The following is a 21,501-nucleotide window of genomic DNA, read 5'->3' as shown; positions in this document are numbered from 1 at the left end:
TCACAACTATTTGACATTCATACAGTATCTATCATACCTCGCCTTAAACTCATTCACTGTCACAGCATCCACCACAGACTCAGGGAGCGCATTCCACTCATTCACTACTCTAAAAGTAAAGAACCCAGCTCTAACACCTTTACTAACCACACTTTTGCCCAGTTTCCATGGATGTCCCCTAGTCCTCCCACAACCAGCCCTGTTCTCAAAAATATCTTCTGAATTAATTTTATAGAAACCCTTCAGTAATTTGAATGTCTCAATCATATCTCCCCTCCTCTGCCTATCAACCAATTTTTGCAACCCACAAATCCTCAACCTGTTCTCATACGGTTCATTCCACAGACCTGCTATCATCTTGGTCACTCGCCTCTGGATCCTCTCCACCTCCTCCCCATCAAGAAGAAACCTAGGTGACCAAATCTGAGCACAGTAGTCTAGATGGGGTCTTATCAAGGCTCGATACAGAGGAACAATAACCTGCTTGTCTCTGCTTGTCATCGTATTCTTCAGCAACCAAGTGATTTGATGAGCTGTTTTGGTCACTTTTGCAGTGTGTCCCCTAAATTTCAATTCCTTATCTACCAACACTCCTAAATCTCGTGCCTCATCAATTTCCTGGAGCACGGTTCCACCAATGCAGTAAACTGCCGCCAATCTTTTCACCCCAAAATGCATAACCTTACATTTTGCCACATTAAACTGACATCCATTCTCCTTAGCCCAGACCTCCAATCTATCCAAATCATCCTGCAAAATTTTGACGTCATCTGCATTCACTTGCAGATGACGTCAAAGAACACAGCCTTGTGTGACACCCTTCTTTACTGGGAATTCCTCTGAGATTTCTCCTGATATTTTTATTGATGCAGTTTGCTCCCAATATAGATTTATCAGTAATCTGGTATCTTTACCATCTACTCCTAAATTTCTGATGCATTTCATTAGTTGTTCATGTTGTATATTGTCAAAGGCCTTTGTGTAGTCAATAAAACATAAGTAGACTTCGATAAAAAGCCAAATGGCTAGACCTCTTCTCATAATGTAAGGCAGTATTACATCTCCCAGGAGCTGTGTTTTACATTATGAGAAAATATCAAGGATAGTGAGGGAGCTTGCTCCACCTTTGCTTTGAGTTGCCTTGGTGTTGTACTACCAGGTGTTCACTTACGCTTGGATTCACCGATAGTTCTTCGGCATGAAACTCTTAGATCGTAGTTTTCGATCTCAGAGTTTCACATACTGGCTGTAAAATAATAAGGGATTTTTATCCCCTTAATTTAATAAGTAGACTGCTTCTTCAGATATCTTTCTATAATAGTTCTAATGTTGAAGAGTCCTTTTCTAGTTCCTTTATTTTCATGAAAACCAGATTGTGTTTCATTAATTTCCATTTTGATTTTGTTTATTTCTTTCTAGGATGATATGTAACATAACTTTTGCTCTCTGACTGATCAGACTGGTTGTTCTGTACTTTTCACATTTGATTGTCTTCGATTTTTTAGGTATTGGTAGAAACGTTGAGTGCTTAAAATCTTTTGGCAGGTATCCAATTTCATATATTTTGTTACATATGTCAGTCAGTGATCTTATCATCTAAAGCCTTTAGATATTCTGCCATAATTCCATCCATTCCTGGAGCTTTTTCTGGTTTCAATTTCCTAATGGTATTTGTTACTTCCCAGGTAAGAATAGTAGGCCCTCCAAATCTTCTTGCATTGGCTTATCTATTCTATCATGATTGTAGCGTTCCTTTGAATATTCTACCAATCTATCCCTTATATTGTCTTTCTCCGTTAGGATGTTTCCACTGGTATCTTCAATGCAATGAGCCTCTCTTCCACAATTTTTCTCAACCTCTTTTCAAGTATGCTTGCATAAATCTTGTAGTTTCTCTAAGTGTTCAGGTAATTCTGACATTTAATTTTATTCCCTTTTTTTTTTTTTTATAGATTGTGATAAACCTGATTATGAAAACAAGGCAAGCCCATATTTTGATTTTTCATAAAACTTTATGTTAGCATCCTTTTGCAAGATTTGCTAGTTAGCTACCTAACTTTTTCATGAAGTTCTCTGGTTTTGTGCTTTTTGTCCAGAAGTTCAATTTCCTTGCATTTGTTTTTGAGCCATAGTTCTTTTGCAATCCTGCAGTCTTTCCTGATCTCCTTGTTTAAGTTCTTGTATTCAGGACGATTTTTGTTTCTTTCCTCCATCATTTTCAGTATCTTGTCATTCATCCAGGGTTTACTCATCTTCTTCTCAAATTTGGGAATTAATTGTTTTACTGCTTTTTTTATGCCCTCTTTAAATTTCTGCCATCTATCCTCCATCTCATCTTTAGGGTAAGGATACTTGGTGGAATCAGGAACATTAACAGCAGTGGATTGTGCCAGTTCCTTTAAAAATTTATCTTGCATTTCTTGATTTTTAAGGGTGCCAAGATCGTATTTTTGTATGTTTATATGTTTCATTGTTTTCTTTAATTTTATTGCTGCTTTAATGACTGCAGGGTTGTGGTCTGATCCAATATCAGCTCCTGGGTATGTTTTGGCTTGTAAGATGTTATTCCAGAATCCTTTTTTTAATCATTATATAGTCAATCTGGTTCCTACAGCTGTCTCTGGGACTTTTCCATGTGTAAAGTCTTCTAGGAGGGTGGCTAAATAAAGTATTTGCTATTACCAGATTGCTTTCTTCACAAAACTGTATTAATCTTTCTCGTCTTCAATTTCTATGTCCCAGCCCCTGGTTTCCCATGCAGGAAGAGATCTTTTCTGAGCCTACTTTAGCATTTAGATCTCCCATAACGATAGTTATGTCATCTGGTTTAGTATTGTTTAGTGCGTTTTGAATGTCTTCATAGAAACATTCTACATCTTCATCTGGGTAATCAGAAGTAGGTGTATATATTTGGACAATAAAACCATTAAAAGGTTGAGCTGCAATTTTTAATGCAATTATCCTGTCACTTATGGGCCAAAATCCAAGTATAGATTGCTCAATGTTATTTTTTAGTACAAATGCTACTCCATTCCTATGGCTGTCTCCACATGAGTATATAATTGAATGGCTCTTTCTGTTTATTTAGTCCATTTGACTTTACTAATACCAGCAATGTCAATTTTCATTGCTTAGAGTTCTTGTATAAGGTTATCTAACTTCCCAGCTTCATATAAGGTCCTTATATTCCAAGTTGCAAGCCTTAAGAGAAGATTCTTGGTTTTCAGACATGAAGGATCAGGAGATACTTTGCCGGGTCTGTGCCATTTTATGTCGTTGGACTTCCTAAAATAATTTACTTCCTTTATGAATTTACCTCTCTACAATAACTACAAGACTTATAAAATTTCCCTGACTCTAATATCTGTATCACTTCTTACATGCTCATTCTATAAGGAAAGCAAATTCTTTATCTCTAGTAGGTTCCTAATTTTACTGACGTGTCTACCCTGACTGTTAAGTCATTCCTTGCTAAAAGAAACAAAAGTTCTAATTTCTTTCTGGGGCCGTCTCCTCTTCAGATATTGACAAATTTATTTTTTAAAGCTGCGCTAGCCATTATCCTAGAATAGAGGGGACTCTTATTCAGGGAGACTTTTCCAGACTTTTGGTGCACATAGGTGAATAAATTTAGTGCTTAAATTCACAAATTAAACGTTTTACTGTGGCTAAGTAAATTCTGGTTTGCAGTTGCAACCTCTATAATATGTTATGCCTTTCTTTCAATCCCCCCCGCTATGGTTCAGATTAATGAGTGGTAGTTTTGGTTCATATCACAGGCAAAACTCAGGTATAAAAGAAAAAACATATTGGAATCTAAAGACATAATATACACATAGACCAATCTCACTTTCAATTAGTTCAAGGACATGCTAAATCAAACTTTTTCAAACTGATTAATACTCTAATACATGAACAAAAAATCCTTCTTTTGAGTTAGAGACTTAACACACTTAATATACACATTATACTTCTACTCAATTTTCTACCTACTATTTTAGTCTAGCATATTAAGCTAGTCACAATCATCTATAATCATTCCTAACAATTTGTCTTATGGATAACAGCTGGATAACTGCTAAATAATCACTTAAAGTTCTCAAATACTGTCCATACTTGATTAATACACTACAATGATCTTTCCCATTTTGGGTAATTATACAACAAAATCTGTACTTTACCATTTCTTGGGGCAGGATCTCCAGGTCTGTTTGAACTGTCCTTCTTTGTTTGAATTACCTTTCGATACATCCATAAGCCTGCGTCCACGTGGTGGGTCACTATGGTCATCAGATTAAACTATGCTCTACACCTAGCGTTTTCCCCTCGTCTATTCTCGATCTGTTTCGGGCCATCCTCGTTTCTAGCTGCCGGTTCATAATATATGTCGGCGATATTATTCCGTCAGAACTTTCAGTGAAGGCAGCATATGCCGACATCTCACGCTTTAGTACTGGCAGAAATTCAGACATCGAAGGGAAAAGTGCACCCTCCGATATCGAATTATTGCCAAGAAACACCATCAGGAACCACCGGTCCACGAGAGAAGTCAAATCATCATACAGCAAAACAGGCGAAAAAAAGTCTTGAGAAAGGGGTGCAAACCATTTTTATTCTCTCTTCACCCCCCCCCTTTTTTTTTAGCACCCTCTTACTAGCTGTGATAGTGCCCTCTTACTACTTTCTGCGATCTTTTCCCGCCCGCTACTTTCTTCATCCGCGACAACTTCAGCACATCACGAGATCATAGCGGTGTCTTCCGGGAAACGAATGTGCGTTTGAATTAGATGTAAACTAATGTTTACATCTAATTTACCCATTCATTGTATACATGATGCATTTCATATAATACTAATTTATACACTAAGTTCTTTACATGGTATTACAATTCTACTAAAAGGAGGTAATTCTATTTCCATTTACAGTTAGTACTTTATTTCTTCTGTTTACAAGTTTTTTCTCTCAGTTGATTTTTCTGACTTGTTAAATCCTGAATGAATTGTTTCTTTAATAAAGTGCTTCATTCAGGATGTAACAATACCCTCCCTGGAGGGTTTAAGGTGTCTTCATCATATACTATTTTCATAGTATCCGTCTTACATTCCTGAGTTTCTTTCTCATCTTCCCCCGTAATGTTTCCAAGAGAAAAGTTGCAGAGGGTCCAACCTTGTCTCATCATCATCATCATCATCAAATTCCTGCCATGTACCCTCAAGGGGTGTACAGGATATGACAGTACTACATGAAAAAATTACATCATTACTAACTTCCTATCTACAATTTTCCTCCAAATCAGTCTGTTACTTGTCAAGACTCCAACATTATCAGATCTTATATTTCTATCGTCTAAGGCACTTTGTACCGTATCAATCCACCTATATCTTGGTCTTCCTCTGGGTCGTTTTCCTGCCAACCTGGCAGAGAACACTTGTTTTGCTAATCTTTCCTCTCCCATTCTATTTAAGTGACCATACCATCTGAGATTAGCTCTGCTAACGCATTCCTGGATGCTGACAATGTCAAGTTCTTTCCTAATATCCTCATTTTTAATATGATATTGCCATTGATGCCATCTGTTCACGCCTCTCATCTTTCTCAGGACTCTCATATCTGCGGTCTCTAGTCTTTGGTCAAGTGTTTTACTTCTGACCCAGCTCTCAGATCCATAAGTTAAAATTGGTTTGAACACAGTCTTGTATACAGCTAATTTAGTGTTCCGACTAATTTCTTTCTTATTCCATATGAATTTATTCAATTGACTTCCCACGATACCAGCTTTGCTGATTCTGTTGTCTATTTCTATATTTAGTTTACCATCTTCAGTAAAAATTGTGCCTAAGTAGCTGAAATGTTTTACTTGTTCCACAGGTTCTCCATTCACAACACAGTTGACATTTTCAATGATTCTGCCTATTTTCATTGTCTTTGTCTTTTTATTGCTGACCTTCATACCATATCTATTACAACAGCTATTCAATTTAGTCAGAGAATCTTACAGATTTATTTAGAAGTATAACATCATCCGCATAAAGCAAAGAGCTGACATTAACATCTCCAATTTTGATATCAGGTTTAATACCACATTCCTTCATAATGTGATCCATATAGATAATGAATAACAGAGGGGATAATGTACATCCTTGTCTCACGCCAGATTTAACATTAAACCATCTTCCTGTACTTCCTTCAATTCTAACTGCTGACTCACAACTCAAATAAAGACTAATTATTGCTTGATATAATGCCCCATTGACACCATATAACTGCAGCGTATTGAATAGCTTCTCTCTTGGCACCTTGTCATATGCCTTTTCCAAATCGACAAAACTTAAATACAGATCTTTGTTATATTCCCATGCTTTCTCGACTATTTGTCGTAAAGTGAAGATCTGATCCTGACAGCCTCTATTTGGCCTGAATCCAGCTTGTTTTTCACCGAGCTTTTCTTCCACAATTCTTCTCAACCGTTTCTCAAGTATACTTGCATAGATCTTGCCAGGAACAGTCAGTAGGGAAATACCTCTGTAATTCTCACATTCAGTTTTATTTCCCTTTTTATATATGGGTACTATGAGAGCTCTACTCCAATCATCGGGAATTCGTCCCTCTGTCCAGGCTTTCTGAACTATGCAGTGCAGCCACTGTAAGACTCTTATACCACCATACTTCAGCATTTCTGGTCGAATATCATCTACTCCTGCTGCCTTTCCACATTTCAAGCCTTTGATGGCTTTTTCTACTTCAAGTATGGATATGTATTCCTGACTGCATGCCTGGTCAGTGTTTTTTATCACTGTGCTGTCATCACTGATTGTTTCATTTAGCAGTTTTTCAAAGTAATTACTCCATACTTCAAGGATATCTTTTTCTCCTGTTTTCATTTCACCTTTATCATCTCTAATTCCTTTTACAGCACTCTTTCCTCCATTCCTAAGCTTCTTCAACAACCTCCAGAATATTTTGCCACCTTCTTGATATTTATTTTCTATATTCTTGCCAAAGTCCTCCCATGACTTTTGTTTAGCTAGTTTTACACACTGTTTAGCTTTCTTACATTTGTCTCTGTATTCTGTAAGAGTAAAAGCTGATTTATTTGCCAGGAACTTTTGATATGCTTTCTTCTTTTCCTTCACTGCCTCTTTAACTTCCTGTGTCCACCAGGGAGTTCTGATTTTTTTATCTTTGCACACAACCTCACCACATGCCTCTCTGGCAGAATCAATCAATGTTTCCTTCAGAGTTTGCCACTGAATCTCCAAGGTTTGATTCCTGTTCTCAAACTCTTTCATTTTCTTTTCAATAATATTTCTGTATTTTAGTCTACAGTTTACATCTGAGAGCTGCTCAACTGTTATTCGCTTTAAAACTTTCTTACATGTTATTCTTTTCAATATGAAATTCAATTTTATCCTGCTCAAGACTAAATAGTGATCACTTCCAATTTCAAATCCTCTGTACACTCTGGTGTCCTGCACCAGGGAGAAAACATCACTATCAACAATAACATAGTCAATGAGACTTTTCTTATTCCTAGCCTCTTCTCTCCATGTGAATTTGTGCACATTTTTATGTTGGAACATGGTGTTAGTAATAACCAGTCCATGTCCTGAGCAGAAATCCAACAGATATTTGCCATTATTATTAGCTTTGCTCTTTTCTCCAAATTTTCCCAAAATATTTTTGTATGTCTCACAGTCATTTCCTACTCTACTATTTAGATCCCCAACAAGGACCAACTTTTCCTTTTTCATTGTGTCAGTTGCTTTTTCTAAAGCCTCAAAAAATTCCTCCACTTCTACCTTAGTAGAACCTTCTGTGGGACCATAGGCACAAATAAGTCTCATTGTCCAGTTCCCCATTCTCATATTTGCCCACATTACTCTACTTGAGACTGACTGCCATTCAAGAAGATTAGCCTCGTATTTTGTGTTGAATACTATGGCTACTCCTTCTTGTCTTTATTGCTTAAATCCGACATGGTTCTCTGTTTCATGGCTTGCTATGGAAGGTTACGTGGTGAGGTTCCTGTCTCTTCCACGGTGACTGGCCACATCTAGTCCACCTTAATACTAATCTCAGTTATAACCTCTCTGATTGTCATTCTTCAGTAGAGAAACATGCCTACGTGAATGTGCTGAACAACACTATGGCATCCAGAATTCCTTCAAATATCAACAATCCATTTACAACTTAATTTATAGCTTTTGTTCTCTTGTACTGTGCATTTTTTCTATTTCTCTTTTCATGCTATGCACCCGTTGAAGTCTTCTAAGAAGATGAAACTAGTTGTGCATTCAAATAATAAATAGTTCTTCTGTTTTGTTATCCCTTGGCATTTAGTCATTACATTTCTTCAATGTGTGTGTGTGTGGTTAGGAAAGATGAGCAGATTTAAAAAATACTATCTTACATAAAAGGGGTAGATATTGTCTTGATATAGATATAGACTGGATCTATTTAAGTTAGGACAGTGTGGTAATGTTCCATGTTTCTTTATAAAATTGTTCTATAAGGAATAGACTTTTATGGAGGATTTTTGTCTTATTCTGGTGAACTGTTTGTTTAGTGGAGATAGCTTGCTCAGCAAATCCAGACTTTTCAGGCTGATGATATTTAATATAAGACATGTTCTTCATGATGAATAAAAGCAGATCTTTCAGTTCGTACATAATAAGATAAGCCAGAAGAGTAAGGAATGTGGTTTTTCTCTTCATGTTTCCTCATGAGTGCTAGAGCACCCCAGGGCTTTGTGTTTCTGTCCATGCAGTTATTCCTTACAGTAAATGATCTTTTCATACTAACTTCAGGTTTTATCCATAGCTCTGCTGATACAGTACACTCAATATTTTTCTCCATCCTCATTTGACAAAACTTTAGGGTTGAAACATTGAAACATTCTGAGTTATAAGGGCCTCTTTATCTAATGCCTTAAATGCTGAGCTCCTTACAGTGAAATTCACAAGAGAGAAACTATCTTGTGAATTTCATCACACCCATAACCAGCATTCTGTCCAACGGCTTCTTTGAAAGTTGCATGTTATTATATATTTATTGCTGTTACACAACTCAGCTGTATCCATTTAATGGCACTTTTTTTTTTTTTTAACTTATTTTTACATTCACATTATAGGGTAGTCTTTCTCAAAAAAAAAAAAAAAAAAAAAAAATTGAATAGGGCTGAGATTGAATGATGACTTTATTCAACTGCTAAATACACAAAAGCCCTGAACATTCTGTATATGTGGTGATTTATCAGTGAGTAGACTTTTCAAAGCAGTGAAATTTACTTGATGTCATCAGATACTTAATTTTGAATGACTAACGAATCCATACTTTTTAATAATGTACTATATTTTTCCATTTAGTCAGAAGGGAAAAATATATCAGTACCTTGAATGCTTGCATTTGAAAAGACTGAAATTCTTGCATATGAAAAGTATGTTCGATTTGTTTAAAAAAGTACAATATTCAGACAGTTTTATATTAATAATAAATTACTTGCAATATTGGACTGTCTGGTTACATAATGACAACTTAGTAGCAAAAATGTGTACAAACTTTCATTTGTACACATTTCTTGAATGGATGAGTTTTATATTTGAGAATGACTTTTAAAAAAAAAATATATATATATATATATATATATATGAACTATAAACATTTTTCCAGGAATAAACACAAAAATATGCACATGTGATACAAGGAGTTAACATCTGATTCCTTATAACAAGAACAACAACAAAAAAGGCATTTTAAGAATTATCAGTGAGAATTGTATCTCAGTGATGTGTAAAGTATTCTACATAGTATACTATGTAAACACGGTGCAAATAATTATCAAGAATAATTTTCATAGTGCTTCACGTTCTCAAATTATTTAAAAAGATGCAAAATGTAGATTTTGCTTATTTCTATATTATAAACAGCATATGCTCAAATAATGTCTTATCTTTTCCTCAATTTCTGAAGTAACCATAATGAAAAATCTAATGAAAGTAATGCTCTATTAATATTCCCCCCCCCCCCCCCCATCTAAAAAAATTTTTTTTTGTTCTGTTAGACAACATGAACCACTTAATTTTGTTTGGGACAATATTGATGTCCACATAATTGTTAAAGCTGCAAGTAATCGATATTGAAATTATTAATTTTTGACCTTTTTGAATAGGGCTCTTATGTGCATATATGTAGGGTTCTGTGGTTATATAATTGATATAACCTGCAAATAAGACATAGAATGATTGTTTTTCATATATTATGTCAGGGCTAGAAAAGGTAGGATATTAGGTGGTCAGAAGTCATAATTAACTGTATATCTTGGCAGTAGTTTAGTTTTATAAATAATAGAGAAATATCTCTTCTATTTTTCTTGAAATAATACTAATTATTTAAACTTCTTTAAAATAGATATCTTATAAGCATATTATTTAGGCATATCTATTTTGATTATTCTTATTAGGTGGAGTTGTTAGTAATGAAAGCATTGTCATTAGGATTGGTGCAGGGTTCTATAGATCAAGTAGATAGGACAGTTCACATGTATTGGGTACAGCCAAGAGTTCTGGATACCCAGCAGGTAAAAATATATGCCATTTTTATATGTATATGTTTTGCTGCATCCACACATGACTCTGAGTTATGTTTTTCCTTAATGCAAAAATCGTTCTTTCTTATTGCCATGGTTACACTTTAGATATATGGAGTGATCTTGAAGAAACATGTCTTGAATATTTATACATTTATGACTTTTCTGGCTATTTCTGAGATTAGTAATTTCAAATTTGACAGACAGTTTTGCCAAAGTCTGTTTTCTGTATTCTGATATCATCCACTTTTTGGGCTTAGAAATACTAATTAATAATACTCACTTTTTACAGCGAGTATTATTATTAGTGATATTCTAGAAAAGAAGCTATTGAAAAAACAAGAGAATTTGATAAAAAAACAAGGTTTTCATTCTTTCCCCATGCACACAAACTGCAACCTGGTGTAATAAGAGAAATTTTCTGGAAATTCAGCCAGTATTGGATAAGCAAAAAAAAAAAAAAAAAAAAAAAAAAGTGGGGATATCATCCCATAATTAATTCTGTGCATTTACTACTACTGTTTACTTCTAAATGCTGTCTATAAATATGTTATAAAGTTAAGCCTCATCCCGAACTTCACTGCTCAGCCTCAACTCCAGGCTGAGCAGTGGAATTTGATCTGTTTCTGCTATGTGATCTACTCTGCCTAGTTAAAATGAAAAAGCAGCCAGTGGCAATGCTATTAATAGACCTTACTCAAGAATTTGATAATGTCCAGCATCCCTTTTTATTCCACATCCTCCAGCAAATTGGCGTGGATAAAAAGTTGCTATCTGTTAGTAAAGGAGCTTATGCCATTTCAACTATCTGATTTCTATAAGACCTTTTCAGCCTCATTTAAAAATGTCTTGGAATGAAATACTTATTGGTAAAGTAAATCTTTGTTTATTATATATTTTTCTTTTAATTAATGTATTTTGCAATTATTAAATTTTGTTTTTGGTATTTAGAAGTGTGAAGTTGAGAAAATTATGATTAGTAATATATTTATATGTACACCCACACACACACACGCACACGCACACACACACGCACACACACACACACCTGGGATCAAGTTGTATACCTAGTTTTCATTATAGAAAATGAATATCACTCGCATGACTGTGATTCATATTAACACTTCTTTAAAATAATTTTTACACTTTTCTTCTGTATGTGTTTAATATGTTCTTGCGAATGGATTTCCTCTGTGTGGGCCACATAATAAATGCTACATGCAGTGGTTTAGGTAGATTGATAATGAGAAATCATTATCACTATTCAAAAAATAAAACAAATTTGATTCTACATACTATACCATATCCTAATAGGACATGCATGCTTAATTTAATATTCACTGTTTGAATATTACTTACATGTTACTCTAATAAAAGAAATACAGTATATTATTATTATTGTTATTATCTGAGACATCCAGGGAGTCAAGAACTCATAGAGGGAGGGTATAATTCACCCAAACCAGCTGTCATACCTTTCCTTAAATTCATTAATCCATACTAGATGGACTCACTACCCCTAAAGACAAACTATTTCACTCACTGCTCTGTGAGAGAAAAACCTAGCTCTTACCCTTTCTTGACTGTAAACAAACTTAACTTCCATGGATGTCCCCTTGTTCTCTCCCCACCTTCCATATAACAAAAAATTTCATCAGACGATATCCTATTATTCCCATTCAGAAGTTTATAGACCTCTGTCATACCACACTTCTTTCTCCTGTTAATAGAGTCTGTAATCCACATACTCACAATCTGTCCTCATAATCTAAATCCCATAAGCTGGATTTAATATTTGTAACTCTTCATTGCACCCTTTCCACAGCTTCTTTATCCCCTTGGATCCCTGAGACTGAATCAGCGCACAATAATTCAGGTGCAATCTTATCAAGGCTTTTTAAAGAGACAAAATGACTTCCCTATCCTTACATGTCAAGGTATTTGCTTCAACATCACAATTATTCTCTGGGTTGTATTTGCAACTTTTGTTATGCCGAGATCCCTAGCCTCCTCAGTTAATACGACAAAATATTAAATTCCGCTGGAAATCTTATCATGACAGAATGCATAACTTTACACTTACTAACATTAAATTGACAGGCATTTTTGTTAGCCCAAATTTTCAACCTGTTCAAATCATTTTGTAAGTGCTGGATATCAGTAACATCTCTGATTGTCCTGCCTATCTTTGCATCGTTGAAAGACATGATAGAGATGCTACTGATATCCCGCATTTACAAAATGATTGCACCTCTGCTGTGAGACCTTTCTTGATGTCATTAATGTATAGATTAAACAATAATGGCCCTAGGACTGAACCTTGAGGTACACCACTAGTCACCTTAAATCTATCATATTCACACCTATCATATACCACTTTTTGATATCTGTCTGTCAACCATCCACTGACCAAGTCAAGAGTTTATATTCCAATTCTCTATTCTCCAGTTTATGTTTATGCAACAGCCTTTCGTGTGATATCCTATCAAATGCCTTAGCAAAATCCAACATTATCATTGTGTATTCATTCCTTATCCAACTCAGCCATAACATTGTTATAAAATATGAGCGAATTGCTAAAACATAACCTTCTTTTAGTAAACCCATACTTCTCCTTGCAGAGTATAGCTTGTTTGTCTACTCATTTCTGTATGCAATTTCTTACTAACTTCTATAAAATCTTCACTACACACCAAAGATGCTGATAGGTTAGTAATTAGACGCATTAGTTTTTGCACCACCCTTGTAAAATGGAGCTATCATTTGTTCCTTCCATTCATGTGGTATCATTGAACTGAGACTCAAGTTATACAAACATGTGAAAGGCCTAGCCAATTTGGTTGAACATTCCTTTAGTAAATGTGTGTATCAAGGATTTAGGCCTAGCATGGCCTGTTTCGGCCTTAGAAGTCATCGTTGAATCGCTTAAGAGGACGTCCTGGTTTTCTTTTTCCTAATGGCTTGTTTTGGTAATCTTTCTGTTTTCATTCTTTGAATGTGTTCCATCCATTTATGCTTATATTTTTTAATTTTTTCTATTACTGGTTCTTGGTTTAATTCTTTCATAATTTCTTCGTTTCTTGTGTGATCAAATAGGATATACTTTGCAGTTTTTCTCATAAACTTCATTTCTGCTGTTATTAATCTTTGTTTGTCTTTTTGTTTTATTGTCCAGATTTCGCTTCCATACATTAAGACTGGCAAGGCTAATGTATTGTTATACTTTTAGTCTGGTTTGGTTTAAATATAGAGTTAATTACACCTTTATTTTTAAATATTTTGCAATTTTTATGCTTATATCTTTTTTCATTTTCATATGTGATCATACATCCTAGGTAGTAAGACTTATACGTTGGTTAGACATAACTGGTAATTAATTTACAGAATTCACAACGCATATGAAGTATATTAATTAAAGATACTTTAATGAATCACTTCTATATTTCGGCAATGTCACATTGCCATCTTCGGGAACATAAAGATATGGTATGTACACTAAGGAACTAACAAAGCAAATGAGGAAGAAAGTAATGAACTAATTCTGTTCCTAAAGTCCTAATGGTGCCCTCTTGCGGGCTAATTTGGTAGTCTTGGCAGTTGGGCTGAAGTTCTCATAATGAAAGTCTCCCAAATTTGGGGCAGTTTCATGCACCCAAATTTGTTGAGGTTAGGAACGTTTTTTAGAGCTGCTGAAGATTCTTTGAATAATCTTTCGTATTTAAACTTGCTGCGATGGATTATTTTTGTTTTCTTCCAACGAATTTTATGGTGGGTATCTAAGGCATGGTCTGCCAACCCAGAGCGGCTGTACTGGTGAAACCGGATGTAGTCTTGGTGTTCTGAAATCCTGATATTTGTTGTTCTGCCTGTTTGGCCAAAGTAGGACAATTTGCAGCTGCAAGGGACCTGGTATACACCAGGTAGGTCTAGGGGAAGTGGTTAGTCTTTGGTAGAGCGGATAAGGGATGCCAACTTTTTATATGGTCTGTAACAGGAAGTAAGGTCATATTTTTTTGGCTGTTTAAGTTCACTGTAGGAGAAAGTAATTCCTTGATTTATATTTTTATTCCATTTAAGTAAATATTAAAAAGAGTTGCTGAGAGGGGACATCCCTGTCGAACCCCTTGGTTTATTTCTCTTGTATATGATAGCTCGTGATTTAATCTTTGTATTTGATTATTTTCATATATACTTTGATAGCTTTTAGGATATTATTTGGTATTTGTCTTTCTTTTAATATGTTAAATAATGTTTCTTTTAACTTTGTCAAATGCTTTTTCAAAGTCAATAAATGCAATATATGTTTCTAAATTATATTCTCTTCTTTTCTCTATTATTAATTTTAGGCAAAAGGTTGGGTGTATACATGATCGTCCTTTTATAAATCCATTCTGTACTTCTAGAATAAAGTTTTCGAAATATTTCATTAGTTTGTTATTTAAGATTCTGCTATATATTTTGTAACAGGAATTTAGTATACTGATACCTCTATAGTTTTTAGGGTCATCTCTTTTACCTTTCTTAAAGATAGGAATCACAATTGCTTTTTTCCATTCTATTGGGGGGATACCAGTTGAGTAAATTTTATTTAAAAATAATAAGAGTTTCTTTGAATCTTGTTCCTGCGTATTTATATAGTTCTGAACCTAGCTTATCTTCTCCAGGTGATTTTCCGTTTCTTGTTTCTTTCAGGCTGATTTCTAATTCTTCTTTAGTCATTTCATTTTTGTTAATTGTTTGCCAGTTGTCTTTTTTAAAATATTTGTCTGTCCACAATTCTGTGTAGTAATTTAGAAATTCTTCTAATTTCAATTCGCTGTTTAATTTTATATTTTCTTTGGTATCTGCATTTAAGTGTTTCAAAATCTTATATACATTGGGTCTTATTTTATATAAATCATGTTCTAAATTAGAAACAAATTTATTCCATGATTCTCTATGTCTTTTCTGACTTCTCTTTTAGCTATGGCTCTTATTCTTTTATATTCTATTTCATCTTCTAATCTTTTACTGCTTAACCATTTGTGATAGGCCTCTTTTTTCTTTTTGATTATTTCTTTGATTGTATCATCCCAGATCTTCAGTTTTTTCCTTTTATTGAATTTTTTGGTCTTTCCTAAGCTTTCATTTGCTGCTGCATTTAGTATCGTTTTTATATTAAGCCATTCTATTTCTATTTATTCATTTGTTTTATTTTATCTAGATATTGGTTAATTCTTTGTTTATATAGCCAGTGTACATTTGTGTCATTCAATAGTCTAGTTTTATTAACAAATGTTTCAAATTTTCTTTCTGTTCTTGTTACTTGTAGACATTTAGGTGGTAATCTTAATTTTATTTTAACAAGGAAGTGGTCACTGCTTATTTCATATCCTCTGTAAACTCTAATATCTAGTGAAAATTTTGATGTCTTTTCATTTAATATAAAATAAACTAATATTGATTTCCATCCTCTTGCTGCCCAAATATATTTATGTATGTCTTTATGTTTATAGAAGGAATTCATTATTTTTAGGTTATTAAAAACTACAAAGTCAATCAATTTTTTACCATTCCTGTTTAGAGTATGTTTTCCATGTATTCCTATATTATTATTAATTTTCTTGTTTCCGATTCTTGCATTTAAGTCTCCTGCTAAAATTACATAATCATTTTTATTTATTTTATTATATGTTTTGTAGCTGATTATAAAAATCATTATTATCCTGTTCTCTTCCTTCTTCTGGGGCATGTAAACCTATTATCGTTAAATAGCTTCTATCTATTTTTATTCTAGCTTCTATTATTCTTTCATTCCATAATTTATAATTTTTTAACTGTTTTGAAAGGGAGTTATGAATCCAAATCATGACTCCTGCTTATGCTCTTTGGTCTCTGTCGACTCCACTGTATATCACATTAAAATTTTCGGTTCTCATAGTTCCTTTTAATTTCTTTTTTGTTTCAGTGATTACTGCTATTTTAAAATTTCTTTCATTTAATAGTTGGTCTAATTATATTTCTTTATATGCTATTCCTTTTGCATTCCAGTTTACTATGTGTATTATATTTTGTCGTTTCCATTTTTGTTTTACCTTTTCCATTCGAGGGTCGTTTTCCATAGATTCAATCCAATTATCTTTTTCTGTCAGCTTACAAGTAGAATTATGTTTCCATTTCAGGGGACTAGCCTGACGATGAAATAGTTCAGTGGTAGGGCTGCTACCTTAAGGCTTCTGAACTAGCCTTCTTCCGAATTTAAACCCATAGGAGGAATAGGGTATATTGAAGGGGAAAGAGTAGATTATAGAAGAATTATAGTAAGGTTTATAGAGAGGGCATAGTTGTAAGTCAAGAAATGAAGAGACCCCATGGCCCTCAAGTACTCTAATAGCATAAGGGTCATAAAATAAAAAGAGTTGGCTGATAAGTCCTTATAGGAAAGATTAAAGTAAATGGATCTTCCTCAAAGTAGAAAAAGAGGATAGATCCAGCTAGGGGTCCAGGGGAGTGCCACTTCCCTTACAGTCAAGATGATTGCCCCTGTTGGTCCACGAGTCCTTATTCAGTATATTCGGACCACCCCACCATACATACACACACACACACACACATGGCGGGTTCCCCTATCCTCCATCCAGAGGACACGCTCTCTAGAGGTTACAGGGTCCCCCTCCGAGAAATGTGCTCATATTTATGCTATACATTCCAATGGATATAAACGGAAACATAATTATAAGTGGAGTTTGAGATTTCTGGTAGATTTCCAGTTGATTTAGTGTTTGTGCTGTTCAAAAGCATCCAATAAAGTGGCCATAAATTCCTATATAAATAGCAGGACAAGTATTGAATAAAAATTATTTTGTCTGTAATGTCATCCATAAGCAATAGGAAATGAAAGCTATACTGTTATAGTACTTTTATTACAGAATTGTGTTGTTTCTGGATGTGAAAAATGATAATTAGCAATATCTCATTGATTATACTAATGTATATAATATTAAATTCCTTCCAGATTGCATCAATGAAGGAACGTCTTGAATCCTGGTGTTCTGATGTTCAGTCAATGGAATTACTTTTGGAATCAAAGGCAAATGATATTTTAACTTAAAAAAGCTTCATGTAATTCATTCCTCATTTGAAAATGTATTCCAAATAAAATGTCATTTTTTTTAAACATCTCTCTCTCTTTAATTACTTTAATTGTTTTCTATCATCTTGCAAAAATGCATTCAGAATATTTTTAAATGTAGAATTTTTATTCTGTATTTAAATAAGTTAAGTATATGGTATATGCAGGGCCGGTTTTATCATTAGGCGAACCTAGGCAATCGCCTAGGGGCTAAGCTTCGGGGCACCTGATTTTGCTACATACTTTGATGAAAAAATATAGAGAGACAATGTATAGGGACACCTAAATTTTCTTTGCCTAGGGGCATCAGCATACTCTCGGACTGGCCCTGGATATATGGTTAGTAGAAAACATTAGGTATTAAGATAGAAAAAATGGATAACAGGAAGCTTCAGACAGCTCAGATTTCTTTAGTTGTTCTTGAGCAGTATTTAAATCAGGAAAAGTGATTATAATAAACATAATTGGGTATAAAGAGAAATAATTTAGAATTTCTTTGGGATGATATTAGAAGTGGAATAAAAAAAAGTGGAAAGTTACAAGAAATGGGAAGGTAATAAATAAGGCAGTTATTTTTATGCTGCTTGCATCTTTGGATCACTGAATGAAAAAGAATGACCAGAGGTACAGTCACTTTGCATGTACTTTTGTTAATGGAAAGAATGATTGAGAGAGAAAATGCACATGGTAATTGACAGTTTCTTGATCGTTATTATTGGCATATCAAGAAGAGGGCAGTTGATGTTGATTTGGTCTTTGTTCCAAAATAATATAGGATAGCTGATGTTTATGAAATTATGTTCCTTTTTCATAAATAAGGTTTTTAAGGAAGATGGTTCCATAAGCAAGACCCATTTTCCAATGATTTTGAATGTTTCTTTTTTGATTTTAAGATGTATGTTTTTCCCCAATGGCACATACAAGGATTCCATGGTTTTGGCTGAAGAGTGAATGTTTATTTCTTATAATATCAAGTGCTTTCTACATGGATAGAACCAAAATAGGTTCATTGAATGATGGTTTCACAGCTTTCATGATGAGCAGTTTTGTATTTTACATAATTAAAATTATTCTCGTGGAAAGGCTTAGACATTGGTTATGCATTTTTTACTAAATAATTTAAGGAAATTACGTCAACTAGGATATACATTAAAATAAATTTTACTATACTTCAACATTTCGGCAACGTCACGTTGCCATTTTCAAGAAACTTAAGAACAAGACACGTGCACACAGGCACAACAAACAGTAACTGAGGAAGAAGCAGGAAGCTATTATTTCTCCTAAAGTTCTGATGGTGCCCCCTAGCGGGCAATGTTGGTATTCTTGGGCGATTGGGCTGAAGGTCTTCTGATGTAGGTTTCCCAAATTTGAGACAGTCTCATGCAGCCAAATTTGTTGAGGTTTGGATTGTTTCTTAGGGCTGAAGCTGATTCCATGAAAAGCCTTTCATATTTTTATTTACTACGGTGTATTATCATGGCTTTCTTCCACCGTATTCTATGGCAGGTATCCAGCGCATGGTCAGCAAGACCAGAGTGGCTGTATTGGTGAAACCTGATGTAGTCCTTGTGTTCTGAAATTCTGATGTTTGCTGTCCTGCCTGTTTGGCCAAAGTAGGACAGTTTACAGCTGCAAGGGACCTGGTATAAATGAGGTAGGTCTAGAGGAGGAAGGTTGGTCTTTAGTAGAGTGGATAAGGGATGCCAATTTTTTATATTCTCTGTAACAAGAAGTTAAGTCATGTTTTTTTAGGATTTTTGTAATTTTTTTTTTCCCGAGGTGCCTCGGATATAGGGTATGGTGATGGATTTAGAGATCCTTGTTGTGAATTGGGGGGGGGGGGGGGTTGTAGTTTACTGGTTTCAATATTTTTTTGGAGGGGGTAGCCATTGGCTGAGAAAGTGTTCAGAATGTGGTTTAGTTCTGTAGTTAGGGCATTGTCATTTGAACAGATAAGTTTAGCCCTGTTGTGTAGTGTCTTAATGATGCCATATTGTTGCGAGGAGGGGTGTTGGGATTGTTGGTGAATGTATCTGCCTGTATGAGTGGGTTTTCTATAGACTGAGAAAACCAAGGTTCCATCAGGCTGGTGGGTGACTAGTGTGTCTAAGCCAACATAGAAAACCTTACACTCAAACACACTGACATAACGGTTAGTTTTGATGTCTCCTCCTTATTCACAAATGTCCCACTCAAAGAATCCTTAGAGCTAATCCAAGCTAAATTTCTTCCCGATATCACAGCCCTATTTCAGTTCACAATGAACTCAGGCTATTTTATTTGGCAAGGAAAATTCTACAAACAAATAGAGGGGACAGCCAGCCATGGGTTCTCCACTCTCCCCACCCTTGGCCAACTTTTATATGGAGACTTTTGAAGAGAAATTCTGCCCCACAAAAAACCAACCATTTGGCTTCGCTATTTGATGATGTGGTCGCTATTTGGCCACATGGCTCCGATGCACTCCTCTGCTTCCTAACACACTTAAACAACCAACACCCCAAAATCAAATTCATCCTGGAAAAAGAAAAAAACAACTGCTTTCCTTTCTTAGACACACTAGTCACCCGCCAGCCTGATGGAACCTTGGTTTTCTCAGTCTATAGAAAACCCACCCATACAGGGCAGATACATTCACCAACAATCCCACCACCCCCTCCTCGCAACAATATGGACTCATTAAGACACTACACAATAGGGCTAAACTTATCTGTTCAAATGACAATGCCCTAACTACAGAACTAAACTACATTCTCAACACTTTCTCAGCCAATGGCTACCCACCCAAAAAAATCCAAAAAATATTGAAACCAGTAAACCACAACCCCCCCCCCCCCCCCCCTCACAACAAGGATTACTCTAAATCCATCACCATGCCCTATATCTGAGGCACCTTGGAAAAAAATTACAAAAATCCTAAAAAAAACATGACTTAACTTCTTGTTACAAATCATATAAAAAATTGGCGTCCCTTGCAGCTGTAAGCTGCCCTACTTTGGCCAAACAGGCAGGACAGCAAACATCAGAATTTCAGAACACAAGGACTACATCAGGTTTCACCAATACAGCCACTCTGGTCTTGCTGACCATGCGCTGGATACCTGCCATAGAATATGGTGAAAGAAAGCCATGATAATACACCGTAGTAAATAAAAATACGAAAGGCTTTTCATGGAATCAGCTTCAGCCCTAGGAAACAATCCAAACCTCAACAAATTTGGCTGCATGAGACTGCCTCAAATTTGGGAAACCTACATCAGAAGACCATCAGCAAAATCGCCCAGGAATACCAACATTGCCCGCTAGGGGGCACCATCAGGACTTTAGGAGAAATAATAGCTTCCTGCTTCTTCCTCACTTACTGTTTGTTATGCCTGCGTGCACGTGTCTTGTTCTTAAGTTTCTTGAAAATGGCAACGTGACGTTGCCGAAATGTTGAAGTATATTAAAATTTATTTTAATGTATATCCTAGTTGACATAATTCCCTTAAATTATTTAGTAAAAAATAATTAAAACAAGTTTTTATCAAAATTATTGATGTTATTGATAGTAGTGATATTTGTAAGCAGATTTTTTTTAGAAAAGAATAACATAAGTAAGAATTCTGTTGATGTTGCTGTTGTATAGTAGAACCTTTCTGTTTACATTTGCTTCTCTTTTTATTGATTTGAATATTTATAAATTTTTGGGACCTTGTTTTGTGGATTGTGGGGTGAGGATGCTTTGTTCAGTTTTGTTGCCTCTTTTATCCAAAAGTAGATCACATTCATTCAATTACTCTAACAGCGAGATAATTCTCTT

At 34.9% G+C, this 21,501-nt stretch overlaps 1 protein-coding gene across 1 annotated transcript in view; it reads left to right on the top strand.

Annotated features, from left to right (window-relative positions):
• Positions 1-17,741, top strand: part of Rpn9 (regulatory particle non-ATPase 9) — a 237,333-nt gene extending 219,592 nt beyond the window's left edge. The window contains exons 12-13 of the mRNA XM_090405989.1: positions 10,460-10,576; positions 17,580-17,741. Of these exons, the coding sequence (XP_090262115.1) occupies positions 10,460-10,576; positions 17,580-17,675 (213 nt within the window). The 3' untranslated portion in view covers positions 17,676-17,741. The remainder of the gene's footprint in view (positions 1-10,459; positions 10,577-17,579) is intronic.
• Positions 17,742-21,501: the final 3,760 nt, after the last annotated feature.

Source organism: Typopeltis vanoorti, chromosome 16 (assembly GCF_054136105.1).
Source record: "Typopeltis vanoorti isolate ZY-2024b chromosome 16, IOZ_Tvanoo_1.0, whole genome shotgun sequence".
In the NCBI taxonomy this organism is placed as follows: Eukaryota; Metazoa; Arthropoda; class Arachnida; order Uropygi; family Thelyphonidae; genus Typopeltis; species Typopeltis vanoorti.
The sequence above is the reverse complement of the archived record's forward strand: the minus strand, read 5'-3'. Positions and strand labels throughout refer to the sequence as shown.